Here is an 18,063-nt window from a genome sequence, read left to right as displayed (position 1 = left end):
GAAGTCAGGTAGACCCTGCCTGATTTTTCAGCTTGAGAAGAGCAACAAGATGCCCCAAATGCCCTCCAAATGGGTGGAAGGGGTTGATATTTCTATAGCCAGAGCAAGAAAAGGAGCTGTGCTGGCATGTTACCCAATTGTCAAAGATGTTGAGCATTTATCTGAGATCAAAGCCTAGATCCTAAAGCAGTTTGTGTAACTTATTGTTTGTTGTGGTTTGATAAGCATAGGTAGAACTCAGGCCTCTTCATCCCCACAAAGAGACATATCTCCCCTGAGCTTCACTTTTAGTCCACATGACTCAGCAGAAGGAGCCTTCTCAGTACTGTGAAGAGGGGACCTGGATTATATGCTGACTCCTGGGGATATACTTCCTTGTTAGAGAACATTATATCTGGGCTTCAATATGGGAATTGAATTAATAAAAATGATACTGAAAAGTGCTTTGTATAACTTCAGAGAATTTGTCATAAAACAATATAAAGACTTGTTAAATTGTATATTCTATAACAAATTTCATAAATAATTGCTACTAATATTAAACCCATTTTTCTGATTACTAAGGAATTCAAACATTTCTTTAAGTGATTTTTAGCCATTCGAGATTCTTCTGTTATGAATTCTCTGCTTATCTCTGTACCCAATTTTTTAAATTGTGTTATTTGGGTTAATGACGTTGACTTCTTGAGTTCTTTATATGTTTTGGATATTATTCCTCTACTGGATGTAGGGTGAGTAAAGACTTTATTTCCCCAATCTGTAGGTTGCCAATTTGTCCCATTAATGTGTTTTGCTATACAGAAGCTTTTCAGTTTCATGAGGTTCCATTTATCAATTGTTATTTTAGAGCCTGAGCCACTGGAGTTCTGTTTAGGAAATTTCTCCCTATACCAATGAGTTTGAGGCTCTTTCCTATTTTCTCTTCTTTTAGAACACTGTATCTGGTTTTATGTTGTGGTCCTTGATTCAATTAGACTTGAGCTTTGTGCAAGTGATAAATATGATTCTATGTTGAGAACTTTGCGTGCCCCTTCCAGTAATTTAGCATTTGTCACTGGTCTTAGACAAGGAAGTAGGCTCAGATAAGAAAATTTGAAACAGTGACCATGGTGCTTTGCTTACTATTTTGCTTGGTTATTATCTTGTGTGATCTCCTTGTTTACTACATTGCTTAATCACTTTGTCTTTGATATAAGAACTGATCATGTTTTTTGGATATACCTAGAATGATATAAAAGCAGGCTGGAGAGAAATAAAACTGCTTCAGCCTCAGTATGGGCTGGTGTCATGTTGTAATTTTGCCTAACTGTTTTTCTTTTTCAATCCTCACTCCCTTTCTTGAGATCCTGTTGACTGACTGAGTTGGCTTGGTCAGATGACAATGAAGCCTTAACATTGGAGCTCATGTAAAGGGGATACAGTGAAGGACACCACTGAGAAAGGAGCGAGAAAAGGAAAGTGAAAGGTGAAGGAAAATACAAGATTTGGGCCAGCAGTGAATAAACCTTGAATAAACCTTGCAAAAAGAGACAAGATAATTGTAGAGTATAAATGAAAGGTAAAGGAAAATAAAGCAGATTAGGAATAAACCTTTTAAAAAGGTACATGGCAATGGTAGAATGTATTTTGTGTTTTTGTTTAGATTTATTCAAAAATATAGAGGAGAGAAGATAATTTTCATAGATGCTTTTAGTCTTTGGATCCTGATTAGAGATAGTTTACATGAAAGAGAGAATGGGTTTCAGAAAAGCAGTCTTATCACTGTCTGGGACGCTTTGGTGAAAGAGAAGAAAAATGAATGTAGGGTGCTCTAGAACTCTCCTAGGGACAGGAGGAGGTCAGGAGAGGTCCTGTTTCCTCGCTGGATTCCATTAGAGGAATGCTTAGCTCTGGCTCTGGGTCTCTTAGGTAGGATATCTGGGTCACATTGGCACATCTAGTTCGTTCCCTCTCTATTTGTTTTTGGTCCTTGATGTGTGAATCTGTCCGTGTCTGTCACTTTATTTCTGTGTTTTCGTTTGGTTGCTTGATTGTTGCTCTGTGTTTCATGTTCAAAAGAAAAAAGTGGTTAAAAAATTATCTGCTGATCATTCACCCCTGGATTTAATTTTAAGAAAGAGAGAGAGAGAGAGAGAGAGAGAGAGAGAGAGAGAGAGAGAGAGAGAGAGAGAGAGAGAGAGAGAGAATTCTCAACTTGCACAACAAAAATTGTTAAACTTTGGAGACCTTCAACTGTAGCTTGGAGTCAAGCACAGCTGGAGAAGCTTATTATCTGTACAAGCTGTTCTTAAAGGGGCCATCAGCTTCTCAGCTTGTATGGTAAGGAAGCTGATGGTTGTTTTTTCTACAAAAATCTCTGTTATTGTGACTATTGTGATCAGCAGGTAACAAGGTGCTCTTTTCTTGGTTATAGCTAAAAAAAGGAAATTTTGTCTAAATATGTAAGATGTGTGTGGCCACGTACTCTATGTTTGACTGGCCTTAAACGTATAAATATGTTCTGCATGTCTTGATTATAGATTATTCGTTTATAAATTATTAGGTATGGTTAAAAATTTGTAACATTGGTAACAAAAAGTTGGCTTAAAACTGATAAGTAAAAGTTGAAGTCATTCTAGATAACAACACATAATATGACCTAGGGAAAAACAGGTCTTTAAAGATATCTCTAAATTGAGATAATTTTTGTCCTAAAAACCAGACTTATAAGATATAGGATTTAAAACAGTGTTTCTTGAATGAGGTAATTAAAAACTGTACCATCATGCATCCATATATAAGAACTGGCAGCCAAACTTTGTAATATGAAAGTAAAGAACTTGGTATTGATTTTAGAGAGGATTGAGGACTCATACCTACTCAATTATGACATCTGGATGTTACTCATATTTCTGATTCTGAAAAAATAATATATGTCCGTGTGACTATTGATACCTTCTCGATAGTAATTGCAACTTAGCTTTATTGTTGCAACTACTTTAAGAGGAGAACCAACTAAAAATGTAATTACTCATTGCCTACTTTATTTTTCTATGGTGGGTGTTATTACCCATATTACTGGGATTACTTATAATTCTCAAGGACAAGGTATTGTGGAATGGGTCCATGGAACTTTAAAACAATATATTCATAAAATCAAGGGAATATTTTGTCCCCAAATTTATTTAAATCTTTAAAAAAAATTGGATGCCAAAGAACTCTCTGCTGGCATACTTATGCCTAGGTAAAATGTAAGGACCCACTTATTAGCATATAGCATGGTATTAATATGGATAAAGATGGCATGTTTGTGTTTTCCCCCACAGGATGCTAAAGAAGCATGGTAGCTGCCAGAATGATTGGTGAGACATGCGATGCTGGAACAAAGAATGGTGCTGATTGTGAGCTTGCTGACTGCCCTGACAATGGTGACAAGAATGTAAATTGGACAACTCTCTGCTCAATGATAACTTGGTCAGGGAAGAAATAAAGAATAAAATTAAACACTTTGCTTCCCAGCCTGGGTAGGGTAGTGGCAGGGGCACAGAGTTGGACTATGGTGTGGCTTTAAAGTCTGTGAGTGTCTGGATATTCTAGCTCTCTAACTGTAATGAAATGATGACAATATCTAAAAAGTCCTAAAAATTTTCTTGCTCTTTCCAAGGGTAAAAGCTGCTGGCTTAGGTGATTGAAACCTGTAGCCTAACAGTGGGGATTAAGTAATGTGGTCTTTGTTCTGTCTCAGCAGGAATAACAGCTCTAACTTTCAGCCTGTTACTCTCAGGAAGAAAAGGGTACACTTTGAGAAGTGATTATAGCATTTATTACTAAGTCACAAAAAGTTTCCTATGAAGGCTGTCTAAGGGGGAAAGTAGAAAGATCCTAAGTGGGGAAAGGCAAAAAATTCTCTGTTCTCAGTACTTATACATCTTTCAGAATACATAATCAAATGTTAAATAGTTCATCACAAGTTCATACACACAAAAAATCAAATCATAAATTAAAATAGAAGTTTAAAATAGAGGGTGTTTACATGGATATTCATGAAGAGTAATTATCTGACCAAACATCTATCACCTGTCATATCTCCACAGGTTCACTGAAGGTTTAAAACCATAACTAAGTTATTAATGAAGTTTTGTATAGATAAACCTAGTCGATATTTTATCTTCTGTCCTAGCACCTATAATAGATTATTAGCTCCCTTTTTATGACTTTGGTTAATTGTTTTACAACGTCTTAGAGTGTGCTCTGAGTAGGAGAGAGTCTGGTTACTAAGAGGCAGTTAACTGGTGACACATGGGAGGCTGGCAGAGTTCTCATTGCACTATTGACTATCAGAAAAGGGCCTAATAGCAGCCTTTCTATACAAGAGCTTAATAATCACTGATATAACTTTAGGAATTCTTATAGAATCACTAAGACTTATTTGTCCATATAACATCACTACAAGAGAGTACATCTTTGTAGATCTACAGAGATCTGCTCAAAATGGGTGGCCTAATTACTAGTGATTGTTATATATGTTAAATAATAACAGGAAAGCATATTAATAGCAGGAATCTTTCCTAAAATCAATTCTCTTAGGCGATGCCTATAAGAAGGAATCTTTTGCCGACTATGTAATAACCCAAAGCAGACCACCTCAGAAAGATCACCTGCTATTTATTAGCTTGTCCGATTATGGCTACTAATAAGACTTCACAGAATTCCATGGAAATGAAGACACATCATACCCAAACTTATATGACACAATGAAAGCAGTGTTAGGAGTAAAAGTCATAGCACTAAGTGCCTTCATAAAGAAATTGGGAGAGACCCCTTCCAAGCAACTTAACAGCAGACCTGAAAGCTGTAACATAGAAAGAAGTAAGCACACCCAATAGGAGTTGATGGTAAGAAATACTCAAAATCAGGACTGAAACCAATCATTTAGAAATAACGAGAATGACATAAAGAATTAACAAAACCAAAAGCTGGTTCTTTGAGAAAATCAATAAGATAGATAAATCGTTTCCCAAAGTAACTAAAGGGCACAGAGACAGTACCCAATTTACCAAAAACAGAAATGAAAGGGAGACATAACAATAGAAACTGAAGAAATTTTAAAAAGCATCAGATACTACTACAAAAGCCTATACTTAACAAAACCAGAAAATCAGCATGAAATGGATGATTTTCTAGACAAATACTATATACCAAAGTTAAATCAAGAGCAGGTAAACTATCTCTACAGTTCCACAACCCCTAAGGAAATAGACACTGTCATCAAAAACCTCCCAACTAAAAAGGCTGGAGCCAGATCATTTTAGTGTAGAGTTCTACCAGATATTCAAAGAAAAGAAAATACCAACATTCCTACAGCTATTCCCCAAAATAGAAACAGAAGAAACACTAACTAATTCGTTCTCTGAAGCCACAGTTATTCTGATAACTAAAGACCCAACAAAGAAAAGGAACTTCAGACCAATCTTGCTCACGAATATCAGTGCAAAAATACTCAATAATATTATCATAAACTGTATTTAAGAACACATCAAAACTATCATTTACCTTGTTTTGAATTATTAATCTTGTATGTCTTTTTCTTGCTTTATTACAATGAGTGAAGCATTGCAAAATTGAAAACAATATTTATGTGATGACAGTTTATCACAGAATTTGCCTCAAAATCAGGGACAATGATTTCAATGACAGCTAAGCATAATATATACGCTCAGGGTTTTTTGTTTGTTTGTTTGTTTGTTTGTTTTTGTTTTTGTTTTGTTTTGTTTTGTTTTGAGACAGGGTTTCGCTGTATAGCCCTGGCTGTCTTGGAACTCACTTTGTGACCAGGCTGGCCTTGATCTCAGAAATTCGCCTGCCTCTGCCTCCCAAGTGCTGGGATTAAAGGCATGCTCCACCACCACCTGGCATACTCTCGGTTTTTGTTGACAACTTTTTTTAATAGAGAAGAAATTGTTTTTACTCTAATTGTTAATAATGTTATAAAATATATTGTAGACTTGATTAACCTTTACTTTCCATTGTAGATTCTTTCATAAATCTTTGTTTTCTTAGAGTTTCATCTTTAATATGTTAATGTGTTTCATAATGTTCAGTTTCTTTATTTAGACATCACTGACTCTTTAATCAAGCATTTGGCTTCTAGTAAACTAAACTGCTTCAGCTAAATTAGACACCATCTGGTTTGTATGTGACCTACACTGATATTTGAGGCTTATTCAAAAGGCAGGGAAAATTCTGGAGAAATCTGAAGGGAAATGAGCCAGTCATCACAGAGTCTTGTTGAATCCTCTCACAGTCAGCTGAAAACCAAAAATTCTAATACAATGAAGCAATTGATTTGAAACTTGAACCATTTCCAGAAGTAAAGCTGAAGCTTTCTAGAAATCTCACCAGAATGTCTTTGTGCAGCTTTAATAGTTCCTGGTTATACCTTGTCACATTATAAGCTAAGACATCTTTGGTGCCACAATATACTCTCACTGATCAGAGAGATTAGACAGAAAAACAAGTTTCTTAACAACTGTTTTATATAGGGTCATGAAAATGACATAAAACACCAATGCTAAGGCAGTCCATTATGTTTTCCCATGAGAGGCCCATATGTACACTTGAGTGTGTCTTATTATTTCCCTGAGTGATTTTGTAATTTTATTAAACACTTAACTGCGATTCATACTAGTTAGTTCTGAAATTCTTTTCTTCATCAAAGCCATTAATCCTGGGATTTTTTAAATTGAGAGTCCCAAAACAAAGTAAAATGTTGTGTGTGGAGCAGGCTGTCTTCCCACACAATACCATGAGATATTGTTTACTTTCCTCATCATAATGATTGTCCTTGGTAGCTCTAAAACACTAGTCTTTTGTTTTCATCTGATGACTTAGTGTCTTCATTTCATGGCATTCTTAATATCCTTAGATATCAATTCTAGTGATACTGAGTATGCACTAGTGAGCTCCCCAGTTCCCTTGTACAAATTTCTTTTTGTAGGGCAGTCACAGGCACCCAAATGCTTTTTCTAGGGTTTCACATAGATGACATTCACAAATGTGAATACTCATTCCAGAGCTCACCACCCTTTAAAATTTCTACTTTCACTTTTTTCCTCCCCCAAATGCTCATTCTGTAATTGCCCCCTGGAATAGGAAAATGCCCTGAATTCAGGTACACAAGAACTAGTCTATGGCCATGTCTGGTTCTTGCACTAATACCACATTTGTCACAAAGCTTCATTGATTCTTCATCTCAGAGGCTGTTATCATTATTAGTTTCTTTCCATCAGGTGACTCTGGCCCAAACTATTAGGCGACCTTTAAAAAGTAAAACTACATATTTTCTTTATTATTTTCTTTTAGTTTTGTTGTAATAGCATGACCTACACACACACACACACACACACACACACACACACACACACACACACACACAAGTATGCCTCTCCTTTCCTTCTAAAAATCTCACTTAAAGCAATTTTTTAGCTGTCTTCTAAGTCTAGACTGCCACTGTCGTGCCTCTAGCCAAAACAAATGCAACACATAAAATGACAGAACTCAAAACTTAGGAGTCTATTTAACTGTGAAGATCACTCAAACAAACCTGAGAAACATCTAGAAGGAAACCACAGGAAAGCATTGGAGAGAAGGCGTTAATCTAATAAGAATAGTTTTATTTTGGGTATCCTTTTGTAGATTGGTTAGTTCATCCAAAATCTAACTTGTTAGTTCTTCATAAATTGTAAGTGTCTCCAACATCAAAGCACCACTTCTCTCTTTCCCCCTATATGAAGATGCTTTAAGTACAGAGTTACTGCTTTTCTGTACTGACAATAATTTTAAAAAATAGTTTGTTCACTCATTCTTTTTTGGTGTTGTTATTCTGTGTTCCTCAATGTTATCTTTTTTTTCAAAACTTTCTTTTATAAAAAGTCATACACATAGCAAATACAGTGCATGTTTATGGAATCCATAACTAACTTATTGAGACTTCTCTTAGTACTTTCTTTGAACAGTAACAAAGATATCTGCCTCTACAGAGTGTAGTATTTCAGGTGAGGAGGAATATATTATACAAATCAGTGAAAAAAATCTGATTCAAATTTGTATTTTAATATATTTGACTTTATCATTTCAGATATTACATCAATGGGAATTTTGAAGGCACACAAGTGATGATGTGGGCATAGAGACTGTCTGAACTAGAATTTAATATTTCTTTTAAAATATCTTTAAATAAAAATATGAGGCTGTATTCATAAACAGATCTTTATAGATTAAGTGTGAGATTAACGTTGGGAAAAACAAAAGACAAAAACCTAGGACTAAGAATTTCCTTAAGTATCTGTGAATCTCAACCTAATGGAGGAAGTTTCCAATCAAAGCTGAAATTACAGTAAAAAGGAGAAAGATAAATATGGAAAAGGATGATTTTCTGTGGAAGTTTGTTTGAGAACTGATCAACGAGACAAATTGCTAGAAGTGTGGATTCCCTTTTACTATTCAATTGCTTATAGGATTGGATCAAATGTATATGATACTGGTAATAGCAGTATTTATAACTGGAATGCTGGGGAATATGTTCATTGGACTGGCAAACTGCTCTGATTGGGTCAAGAACCAGAAAATCACCTTCATCAACTTCATCATGGTCTGTTTGGCAGCTTCCAGAATCATCTCTGTGTTGATGTTATTTATTGATGCAACCATACTAGAATTAGCACCTCATTTCTATTATTCTTACAGTCTAGTAAAATGCTCTGATATATTCTGGGTTATAACTGATCAACTATCAACATGGCTTGCCACCTGCCTGAGCATGTTCTACTTATTCAAAATAGCCCACATTCCCCATCCCCTTTTCCTCTGGATGAAGTGGAGATTGAGAGGTCTGCTTGTTGTTTTTCTGGTATTTTCTTTGTTCTTATTGATTTTTTATTTTCTACTGCTTGAAACACTTCCTATTTGGGGAGATATTTATTTAACCCTTAAAAGCAATCTGACTTTATTTTCAGGTACAATTAAGACCACTGCTTTTCGAAAGATAATTGTTTTTGATCTGATATATTTAGTCCCATTTCTTGTGTCCCTAGCATCATTGCTCCTTTTATTTTTGTCCTTGGTGAAGCACTCCCGAAACCTTGACCTGATTTCTACCACTTCTGAAGATTCCATAACCAAGATCCACAAGAAGGCCATGAAAATGCTGGAGTCTTTCCTCATTCTCTTTATAATTCACATTTTTTTCATGCAGTTAGCACGGTGGTTATTATTTTTGTTTCCAATGAGCAGGTCGATTAATTTCATCTTGTTAACATTAAATATCTTTCCCTTAACTCACTCATTTATTCTCATCCTGGGAAATAGCAAACTTCGACAGAGGGCAATGAGGATCCTGCAACATCTTAAAAGCCAGCTTCAAGAGCTGATCCTCTCCCTTCATAGATTCTCCAGTCTTTACTAGAGGAACAGCTTAACAGGAAGACTTGGAAGATCACTAGTGAATTATTCTTCTTTTGATTTCTTTTAAGTACTGCTGAACATATATGAACTGTTCCCAGAGCATAGAGCTTTCTTATGAGAAGGATATCATCTCACAGTCTGGTTATAAAACACAAACCAATCTTTTTTATAATTTCTTTACAGCATTGCAATAAAAGACTTGTAGTCTCAAATATTTTAAGGAGAATAATTAATTTTACAGGCAAAAGGTATGAAATTACAATTCACAGGGAAGGTTCATGACTCCTTAGATATCAAAGTTAATTGTAAGCCACAATAGGTAGAAGATGAGCAAAATGTTGATAGGATATAAAATCTATAGTTACAGGGAAAAAAACATCAACTCGCCTTTTAGATTACTCTAAAGCTTTCTCTCTCTCTCTCTCTCTCTCTCTCTCTCTCTCTCTCTCTCTCTCTCCCTGTGTGTGTGTGTGTGTGTGTATCTATTTACTTTATATATACAAATGTTTTGTCTGCATGTATGTCTTTGCACCATATGAATGTCTAGTATCCAGAAGGTCAGCAGAGGGCATCAAATTCTCCGGAAAGAGAGTTACAAATTGCTGTGGGTAACACTGGGTGCTGGGAACTAACCTGAGTCCTCTGCCACAGCAAGTGCTCTTCCCTGCTGAATCATGTTTTAAGTCTCCACAGCTAAAACTCATTGCTGATGTGGTCATTGCATAATGATGAGTTCACATTCTAAGGTTTGTATCATAGGTAGGGGACTGGTTGTAATCATAGTCTAATGCTCTTATACAAGCCCAGGTTTTATAAGAGATTGTATTCTATCATGAGACTCTTTCCTCACACTGCCAATGTAACAGTTTTATTAATTTTGGGGGGAATTTTATACAGTGTACCCTGATCACCCTTGCTTCCCACTCCTCGCAGGTCTACCCTCCCACCATTGCCCCCTAAAAGAGAGAGAAACAAACCATGTCCAATTTGTGTTGGCCACATACTCAGTGGAACATGGCCAACCCCCCCAGTGAGCAGCTCCTTAAAGAAAACTAAGCTGCCTCCCCACCTCTACCACCATAGGGCATCAACTGTGAAGAGCTACACTTTAGCTATTTTATCACCAATTTAAAAGACTGTCTTCAATAGCTTCCTCTATGGACTGTTTCTGGGTTTTGTGGGACTGGGAGAAGGGGTCAAAGAGGTTGTCACAGAAACTTTTGATGTCTCTTATTCTCAGTTTTGACTCTGAAGTCATAAAGTCCACTGCAAAAGAAGTCTGCTTGCTCATAGAAGCTTGCAGCAGCATAGGCCAGTGACATCATCATAATTTCTGGCAACAATATAGACCACGAATATCATGGCTCAGGTAGCATTGCAGACCACAGATATCGACATGGTCTCTGGCAGCAAGAACCAGAATCTTTTGAGGAGGCTTCATTCAGAAAATGAATTTTTCTTCATCCCAGATATACTGATGTTGCTCAATCAGAGTATGGTTGGGCACCATATTTGGGGACAGGACCTTCAATATTGCCAGGCTGCTGTATAACACACTATCTTTAGTGTCAGGTGTCCTTAATGTCAGGACATGAGCATCATGTATACAGTCTGTGGGCAGCAATACATCTTTGTACTTTCTTACCCCTAGCAAGGTGAGCAGCAGGAGCAGCAGCATTAATAGTTCCATACCTCTGGGCAGCCTATCAGGTATCACCTAGGCATGGAGAGCCCAGTAGTGGCCCAAGGCTCCTGGTGTCTACTTAGCAACAACATGTTCCTTTGTCTGAACTCCCATATCTATGACTGGTTCCCCATCTCTAGTTCTGCTTCTCTCAGGTTTTATACGACTCTATTCCACCATCTATTTTTCCAGTTCCATGAAACCAATGTTTAAAAGTATCATCTCATAAGACCTGCCTTTTAAAGGTTATTCTGGAGATATTGCAGAGTCTGCAGGATCATCCTCTGCTGCCTTATCTCTTCTTAAAGGCTCTGTAGGTTTCTCAGTCTTACTGGCTGGAGTGGCCCCATAGCCACACAGCTTAAATTTTAGTTTCTTCCTTCCTTCCTTCCTTCCTTTCTTTCTTCCTTCCTTCCTTTCTTTCTTTCTTTCTTTCTTTCCTTCCTTCCTTCCTTCTTTCTTTCTTTCTTTCTTTCTTTCTTTCTTTCTTTCTTTCTTTCTTTCTTTCTTTCTTTCTTTCTTTCTTTCTTTCTGTTCAGAAGCTGGATTTTATTAAACTGTCTGTGAGACTTGAACAGGGCTACCTGCAGATAGCTTGCTCTCTCTCTCTCTCTCTCTCTCTCTCTCTCTCTCTCTCTCTCTCTCTCTCTCTCTCTCTCTCTTTCTTCCTCCCTCCCATTCCCTCCCTCTTTTTCAATCCCTCCCTCTCTTTCTTCCTCTTTCCCTCCCTCACAATGTTTTAAAAGAAAATACCAGGAGCCCCACTGAGAGTTTGTCTCCCAACCTCAGATATTTATTTGTTTTAAAGCAGCTTTCTGAAAGGTTAGATAATCAGGGGCACATTTTATATGGTGGACACACATGAACTAAATTCCTTCTTCCTTTCTCAGAAAGCATTTACATGTAGCCCATGTAATATTTCAGTGAGTCAGAAAACAAGGAGAAAGCAGTGCTGTGGTTCTACATATACCAAGTCCTTAGCAGTCAACTCTTCAGCCAAACTTTCCAAAAGGCAAGTCTCAATAATTTGAGGAAATAGTAATATTCAAACAAAGTGGACTAAACAAATGCTAGTCTTTTATCAAAGAAGGCAGAAAATAAAGTCAAGCCTTTAATAATCTAATAAATGTTGTAACTAAATCTAATATTACCCCATTCATGAATAATTTTGTTTTTATTTCAACAGAGAAGAACACAGTTTACAAAAGACAGAAGTAAATCCTTAAGGGAACTCTGTCCTCAAGCAGCAAGCAGCTTTTCTGGACTAAGCTTTGCTATGCATGGGTAGCCAAGGCTTTATATTCTATCACTAATCAGTATACTCCCAAACTAAACCTTCATCCACTCAGCTTTAACAGACAACCTTCTTTTTCAATTTTGATAGAGCCACCAAGAGTCCAGATTACTTGACTCTGTTTGTCTTCCTGTGAAGTTACTATCTCCTGCAGAGCTCTCAGTCCTTTCCCCAAATCTTCCATAACACTCCCTGAGCTGCTGCCCTGATGTTTGGCTGTGGGTCTGCATCTTTTTCAGTCATCTGCTGGGTGGAGCCTCTCAGAGAGCGTTTATGCTAGACTTTTTTCATGCGTGTCCTTTTGGGTCTGGGTTACCTCGCTCATGATGATATTTTCTATTTCCATCCAAGAATTTGCAAAATTTATGATGTCTTTGTTCTTAGTAGCTGAGTAGAATCCTATTTCATTGTGCAAATAAACCACAATTTCTGTGTCCATTCTTTGGTTGAGGGGCATCTGAGTTGCTTTCAGTTTCTGGCTACTATGAATAGAGCTGGTATAATTATAGTGGAGCAAATGACTTTTTGGGGTGGTGGAACATTTTTTTGATATATGCCTAGTAGTGGTGTAGGTGGGTCTTTAGGTAGCACTATTGCCACTTTTCTGAGAAATTGCCAGATTGATTTCCAGACTGGTTGTACAAGATTGAACTCCCACCAGCAAAAGAGGAGTCTTTCCCTTGCTCTACAACCTCACCAGCATTTGCTGTCACTTGAGTTTTTTATCTTAGCCATTCTGATTGGAGTAAGATGAAATCTCATGGTCATTTTGATTTTCATTTAATTGGTGACTAAGAGCTTCAATATTTCTTTAAGCACTTCTTGGCCATTTGAGATTTCTCTATTGTGAATTCCCTGTTTAGGTCTGTACCTCATCTTTTCTTTAATTTTTAATTTTATTTTTTATATTACTTTTATTTTTTACTTGTACACTTTGAATCCAGCGCACTGTAAACTTTCAGGTTACCCCTCCCACAGTTCTTCCTGCAAACCTCCTTCCCCTTCTTCCCCGGGGGGTGGGGGGTGGGGTAAAATAATTCTTTAATTCTAAAATAAGTACAATTATATTGTACTGAATGTTTAACACCCTGAATACAGGCACAAGTTGTGTTTCCCTCTGTGTTTCATTATCTTAGAACATTGGAACTTTTGAAAATGTGTTTCACACATTCATTTAATTTCTACTATTCACAAAATTATAACAACATGTAAAATTGGCTGAGTTAGGAATGGTGGGTTAGCTCAGTGGGTAACTTTTCTTGCTGCTAAGTCTGATGACACTTACTTGATCTTTAGAACCTACATGATGAAAAGAACCATCTACTCAACTATTACACCCTGTTTTCTAACCTTCACCTGTATGTTTTGTCATTTAAATGCACACACACACACACACACACACACACACACACACACACACGTGGGCGCGTGCACGCGCGCGCACACACATCCCACTGTCTACAAAGTAAATAAATGATTTTAAAAGGGTTTATGCTGATTATGAGTATCTAACAAAATATAGTGAATCTCTATTTGTTTGACAGCCAATGCAATCTCAGCCCGGGTACACGATGATAAAAAGAAGCATTTATGTGTAATTAATGTATCATGAAATTATCATGAGCTCTACTTAGTTTCCATATTTAAAATTAGAGAGAATTATAGCACATGGCTGAAAAATTATGCAAATATACATTATATCATTCTAAAATTATAAGTGTATTTAAGAATTTTAAATTCTGCAGCTAGAACTTTGATTATCATAATTATAATTAAGTAGCTCATGAGCCTCAGCATTTGCCAAACTCTCAATTAAACCTAAAGCAAGAAATCAATTTAGTGATCTGATATCTAAAAATATACTATATCCTATATATTATAACTTTATAATTTTAAATTATACTTGTATATTGTGCTTCTCTGATGTGACATTTGCATATAACTTTTATCAGATATAACACAAAATTGATGAAGCAATATAAAACCATTTTTAAAGAAAATTAATAATCTTAGAGAATCTCTTATGAACTCAGTTTATTTTAGAATATGCAAGATGATCTGCAATTTATGTTAGGGACCCATGATGTAAACCTCTGCTTCAGCCACAATAGCACAGAAAGAAAGGTCCCTCTCAGGTTTGTGTCTCTACAGATTAAGACACAGGAGTGTCCTGAAGGAAACACTGCTGCAACAATCTCGCAGAACCTAACATAAAGAATGTTCTTCAACAACTCACTCCTCAAAATTTGCATGGAAAGAGACAAAAAGAAAATGGCACAGAGTAGGACATAGGTGATCATGGTTTGCAAGACTCTAATGTGGGCATCAGCAAGGACATCTCTGCATCTTTGTGCATGCTGTTGCATCTTCTTGTAATGCCTCCACAGGGAGAAGATGAGCAGGAGAAAAGTTGACTGGGAAAGTGTAAAGGGTATGGATGTGAAAATACAGTTGTTAATGACTAAAATAACCCTGTAAAATGAAGCAGTATTATTTGAAGTTAAATCATACAGTAGATGTCCTCTGTATTCATCCATCTTAGTATCAATGTATGAGTTTATCAGCAGAGTGTTTAGAAACAAGAGGCCCAAAGACATGAGCAAAGTCCCTGAAACCACCTGGTTAATTCTCATCTTTAAGTAAACAAAAATAGAGCTAGGAAAATGAGCTATTTTAAGAAAATAATAAAGGCCAAGGCATGCAGCAAGCCACATGCTAAAATGATTGCTGAAAAGCAAATGGAAATTAATCAGTTTTACCACTCTTCTAGTTACCAACGCATGTGTGTACAGTGTAGACACTGCTATAACAGTGAATACTGTTAAAAGAAGGTAGATTCTGGAGAAAGCCAAGGCTGTGAGTATTTGATTCAGTGCAGAGATCTTTCTTCTCTTGTACCAGTGCATGCAGTTCACCAGAGCTATGAATCCATTTCCAATCCATCCTATTATTATTTCCACAATTACAATGAATGTAAACATGTTCTGTATGATTCCATCCATTGTCTGTAAGGCAAGTTATGATTCATGAGATCACTGTAGACAATTTAAAGAGCTCTATCTGAGTATTGAATCCTCATAACAAACACAATTTTTAAAAAAAGCTCTGTGCAGTAACAAATAGGAAACATCAAGCTTTGACAATATTAAGCTCACAGCACACCTATTTTTCTATGAGAGTGACTTTTTCCCCTCCATTTCAGTTCAACCAAGCTCTATCCAGTATACACACTGTAGACCAAGTGGTGTGGAACATATTTGAATGAATGCTAAAAGAAATACTAAGTCTTCATGTTCTAAGATGGAAATAGATACCTATTATTTTTATTGCTTTCATGATTCTGGCACAACATTTTCATTTGACTACTGTAGTTATGGGCAAGTAGCTTCATATATTCTAACATATAGAGCACAATCAGAACCTAGACTTGTATCATGAGTTTTCTGAGTACAAGGGATGACAGAGCTAGTGTTTTGCAGAAGCTCTTAAAGCAGACACTTGGATTTGTCTGATAATACCCCAGACATTTCAATTCATCTAAACCTCAGCACTGAGGAGATAACTGTACTTGTATATTATTTACATTTGAGGCACATGAACAAACACCCATAAAATATGCATTTATTCAAATCACAATCTTTTTGTTTCACATTCAAACGTTTACAAACGATCTTAGCTTTTATTATCCATCCATGATCAGTCCTGTTTCAGTTGTTGTAACACTTTCTAAAATGCCTTACCATATAAATGCCCAGAATTAATGTAAAATTAAGCAAACTTAGAACTTTTTAACCATCCATGTAGAGTGGTACTGACATTTCTGTTGTGTTTATGAAAAAGAACTGAGCAGAAATGAGTTCATGTATTCAACAAGAATTCTCATCATTTTCTACCTTCCTCCTTGCCCATTTTATTTCTTCATTAATCCCAAGTGACTAACAAATGATGATCTCTAGCTTCTCACACCGTCCTCCAATATCTATTCAGTTATCATCACTCACAGAAACAAAGTCAAATAAAACAGGTTGCTTAAGTTTTTTAAAATGAGCTTCATCATACAATCATTGATCAATAAGTAGGGTTAATTAAGGGACCAAGAGGTAAATTTAGGAATAACTACCAAAATGAAAGGAAAATACATGTCATTAGTTTTAGAGATCAAAGAGAAACACATGAGGGATTTCACTACAAAGGCTTAATACCATCCTCAGCCTCCAAAATCCATTATCTTCTAAAAACTGAATATACACTAAAAATCCTTACAATTTTACAATTTTTTACATCAAAGATATAAAAAGAATGGATTAAAGGATAGAATGGAAATTTTTTGAGTCAATTCCTATGAGTTGAAAAAATGCACCAACCTCCAAGGGTAGAAACAATCTGGCTGTTCTCTGAGGTGGCAAAGATGAGCTCAAATAAGAACAGAAACAGAAATGCAAACACCTGGGGTGTGGCTGTGTAAAGTAGGTAAAGTTGATAGTGTTTAATGGGCTATGTGATGACTATTACATTGGCAAATTGGTATGTATTGTTAGAGCTCATAGGGAATATGTCAATGGGAGCAAATCTTCCTTCATTTCTGCCCTACAGCATATTTATTTTAAAATGACCTCCAAAGTCTCTTTTCTGGGAACGGGTTGACCATTTAACTCAGAGATAAGGGAGGATAAACATCCCAAAAATGTATCCTTGAGAACTGCAAAAGGCAACCATTTCAACAGATGTTATTATTATTTTTTCAATGATGCCAAAAAGGAATAGTGTAGCTGGAATTTCAACCATGGAAACTCATGCTGGGGAGAAATCTCAACTTTGATTTCAGACTGACTATTTTACTTTCCCCAGTGAGTTTGCATGTGAAAGCTGTGACAAGTTCCACAATATATCTGTTGCTATCCTTTCTTTTCTTTAGATGCCTCACCACAGTGAACATTCTGCATCGCCTGAAACTATCTAATGGAAATCCCATTTGAATATCTTGAAGGGTCTCTTCTAGTTAATTTCTGATGGATATTTTCAGTATTGGATATGGTGCTATTTTGCTATTTTTTGTCTACTTATTTTTTCTTATTTGTTCTTTTACTTTGATATGTTTAATAAATTCACACATCAAAAACTCAAAATATGTCTGTAATAGATCATTTTGTACATCATACAGAACAAGTTATTAGAAAATAAAATTTTGTTTTCTGTAAGGGAGGTCTGTTTTCACTATGGAGCACTTTGCTTAGTCATAGAACTATACTTTTCATTATGGATGAAAATATCATAGATTTCCCCTGGGAAATGACCATCTTTCCAGACAAGTGAAATAGTACCAAGGACAATTCTAACATACTTCTTTTGTAAACCAAAATATGAAGTGAGTACCAAAGAGAGGGGCAGTGACTTTACCTGTTTTAGAGAATATAGGTGCAAGAATGTTGACTACCTTTCTCCAGTGTTGCTTTAAGTTCAGGCTGATGACTCTAGAGTAGTTAGATTCATGGATCTGGAGTAGGTGACAGCCATATGACATGGATTTTTTTGTTTGTTTTGTTTTGTTTTGTTTTGTTTTTTCGAGACAGGCTTTCTCTGTGTAGCCCTGGATGTCCTGGAACTCACTCTGTAGACCAGGTTGGCCTCGAATTCAGAAATCCGC

General features: G+C 36.3%; 2 protein-coding genes across 2 annotated transcripts; one reads left to right on the top strand and one right to left on the bottom strand.

Moving 5' to 3' along the window:
- Positions 1–8,506: 8,506 nt before the first annotated feature.
- Positions 8,507–9,442, top strand: Tas2r42 (taste 2 receptor member 42). The gene has a single exon (XM_021164047.2). The coding sequence runs from the start codon at positions 8,507–8,509 to the stop codon at positions 9,440–9,442; it is 936 nt and encodes a 311-aa protein (XP_021019706.1).
- A 5,016-nt stretch (positions 9,443–14,458) lies between these two features.
- LOC110295856 (taste receptor type 2 member 129) lies at positions 14,459–15,421 on the bottom strand. The gene has a single exon (XM_021164225.1). It carries the CDS (start codon positions 15,419–15,421, stop codon positions 14,459–14,461), a length of 963 nt encoding a protein of 320 aa, XP_021019884.1.
- Between the last annotated feature and the right edge of the window lie 2,642 nt (positions 15,422–18,063).

Source organism: Mus caroli, unplaced genomic scaffold (assembly GCF_978045245.1).
Source record: "Mus caroli unplaced genomic scaffold, Mus_caroli_1 scaffold_7, whole genome shotgun sequence".
NCBI lineage: Eukaryota > Metazoa > Chordata > Mammalia > Rodentia > Muridae > Mus > Mus caroli.
This window is presented reverse-complemented; position numbering and strand designations above follow the sequence as displayed.

Coding starts and splice junctions, on each gene's coding strand:
- Tas2r42 (XM_021164047.2), top strand. CDS start 8,507: ATGTATATGATACTGGTAATAGCAGTATTTATAACTGGAATGCTGGGG.
- LOC110295856 (XM_021164225.1), bottom strand. CDS start 15,421: ATGGATGGAATCATACAGAACATGTTTACATTCATTGTAATTGTGGAA.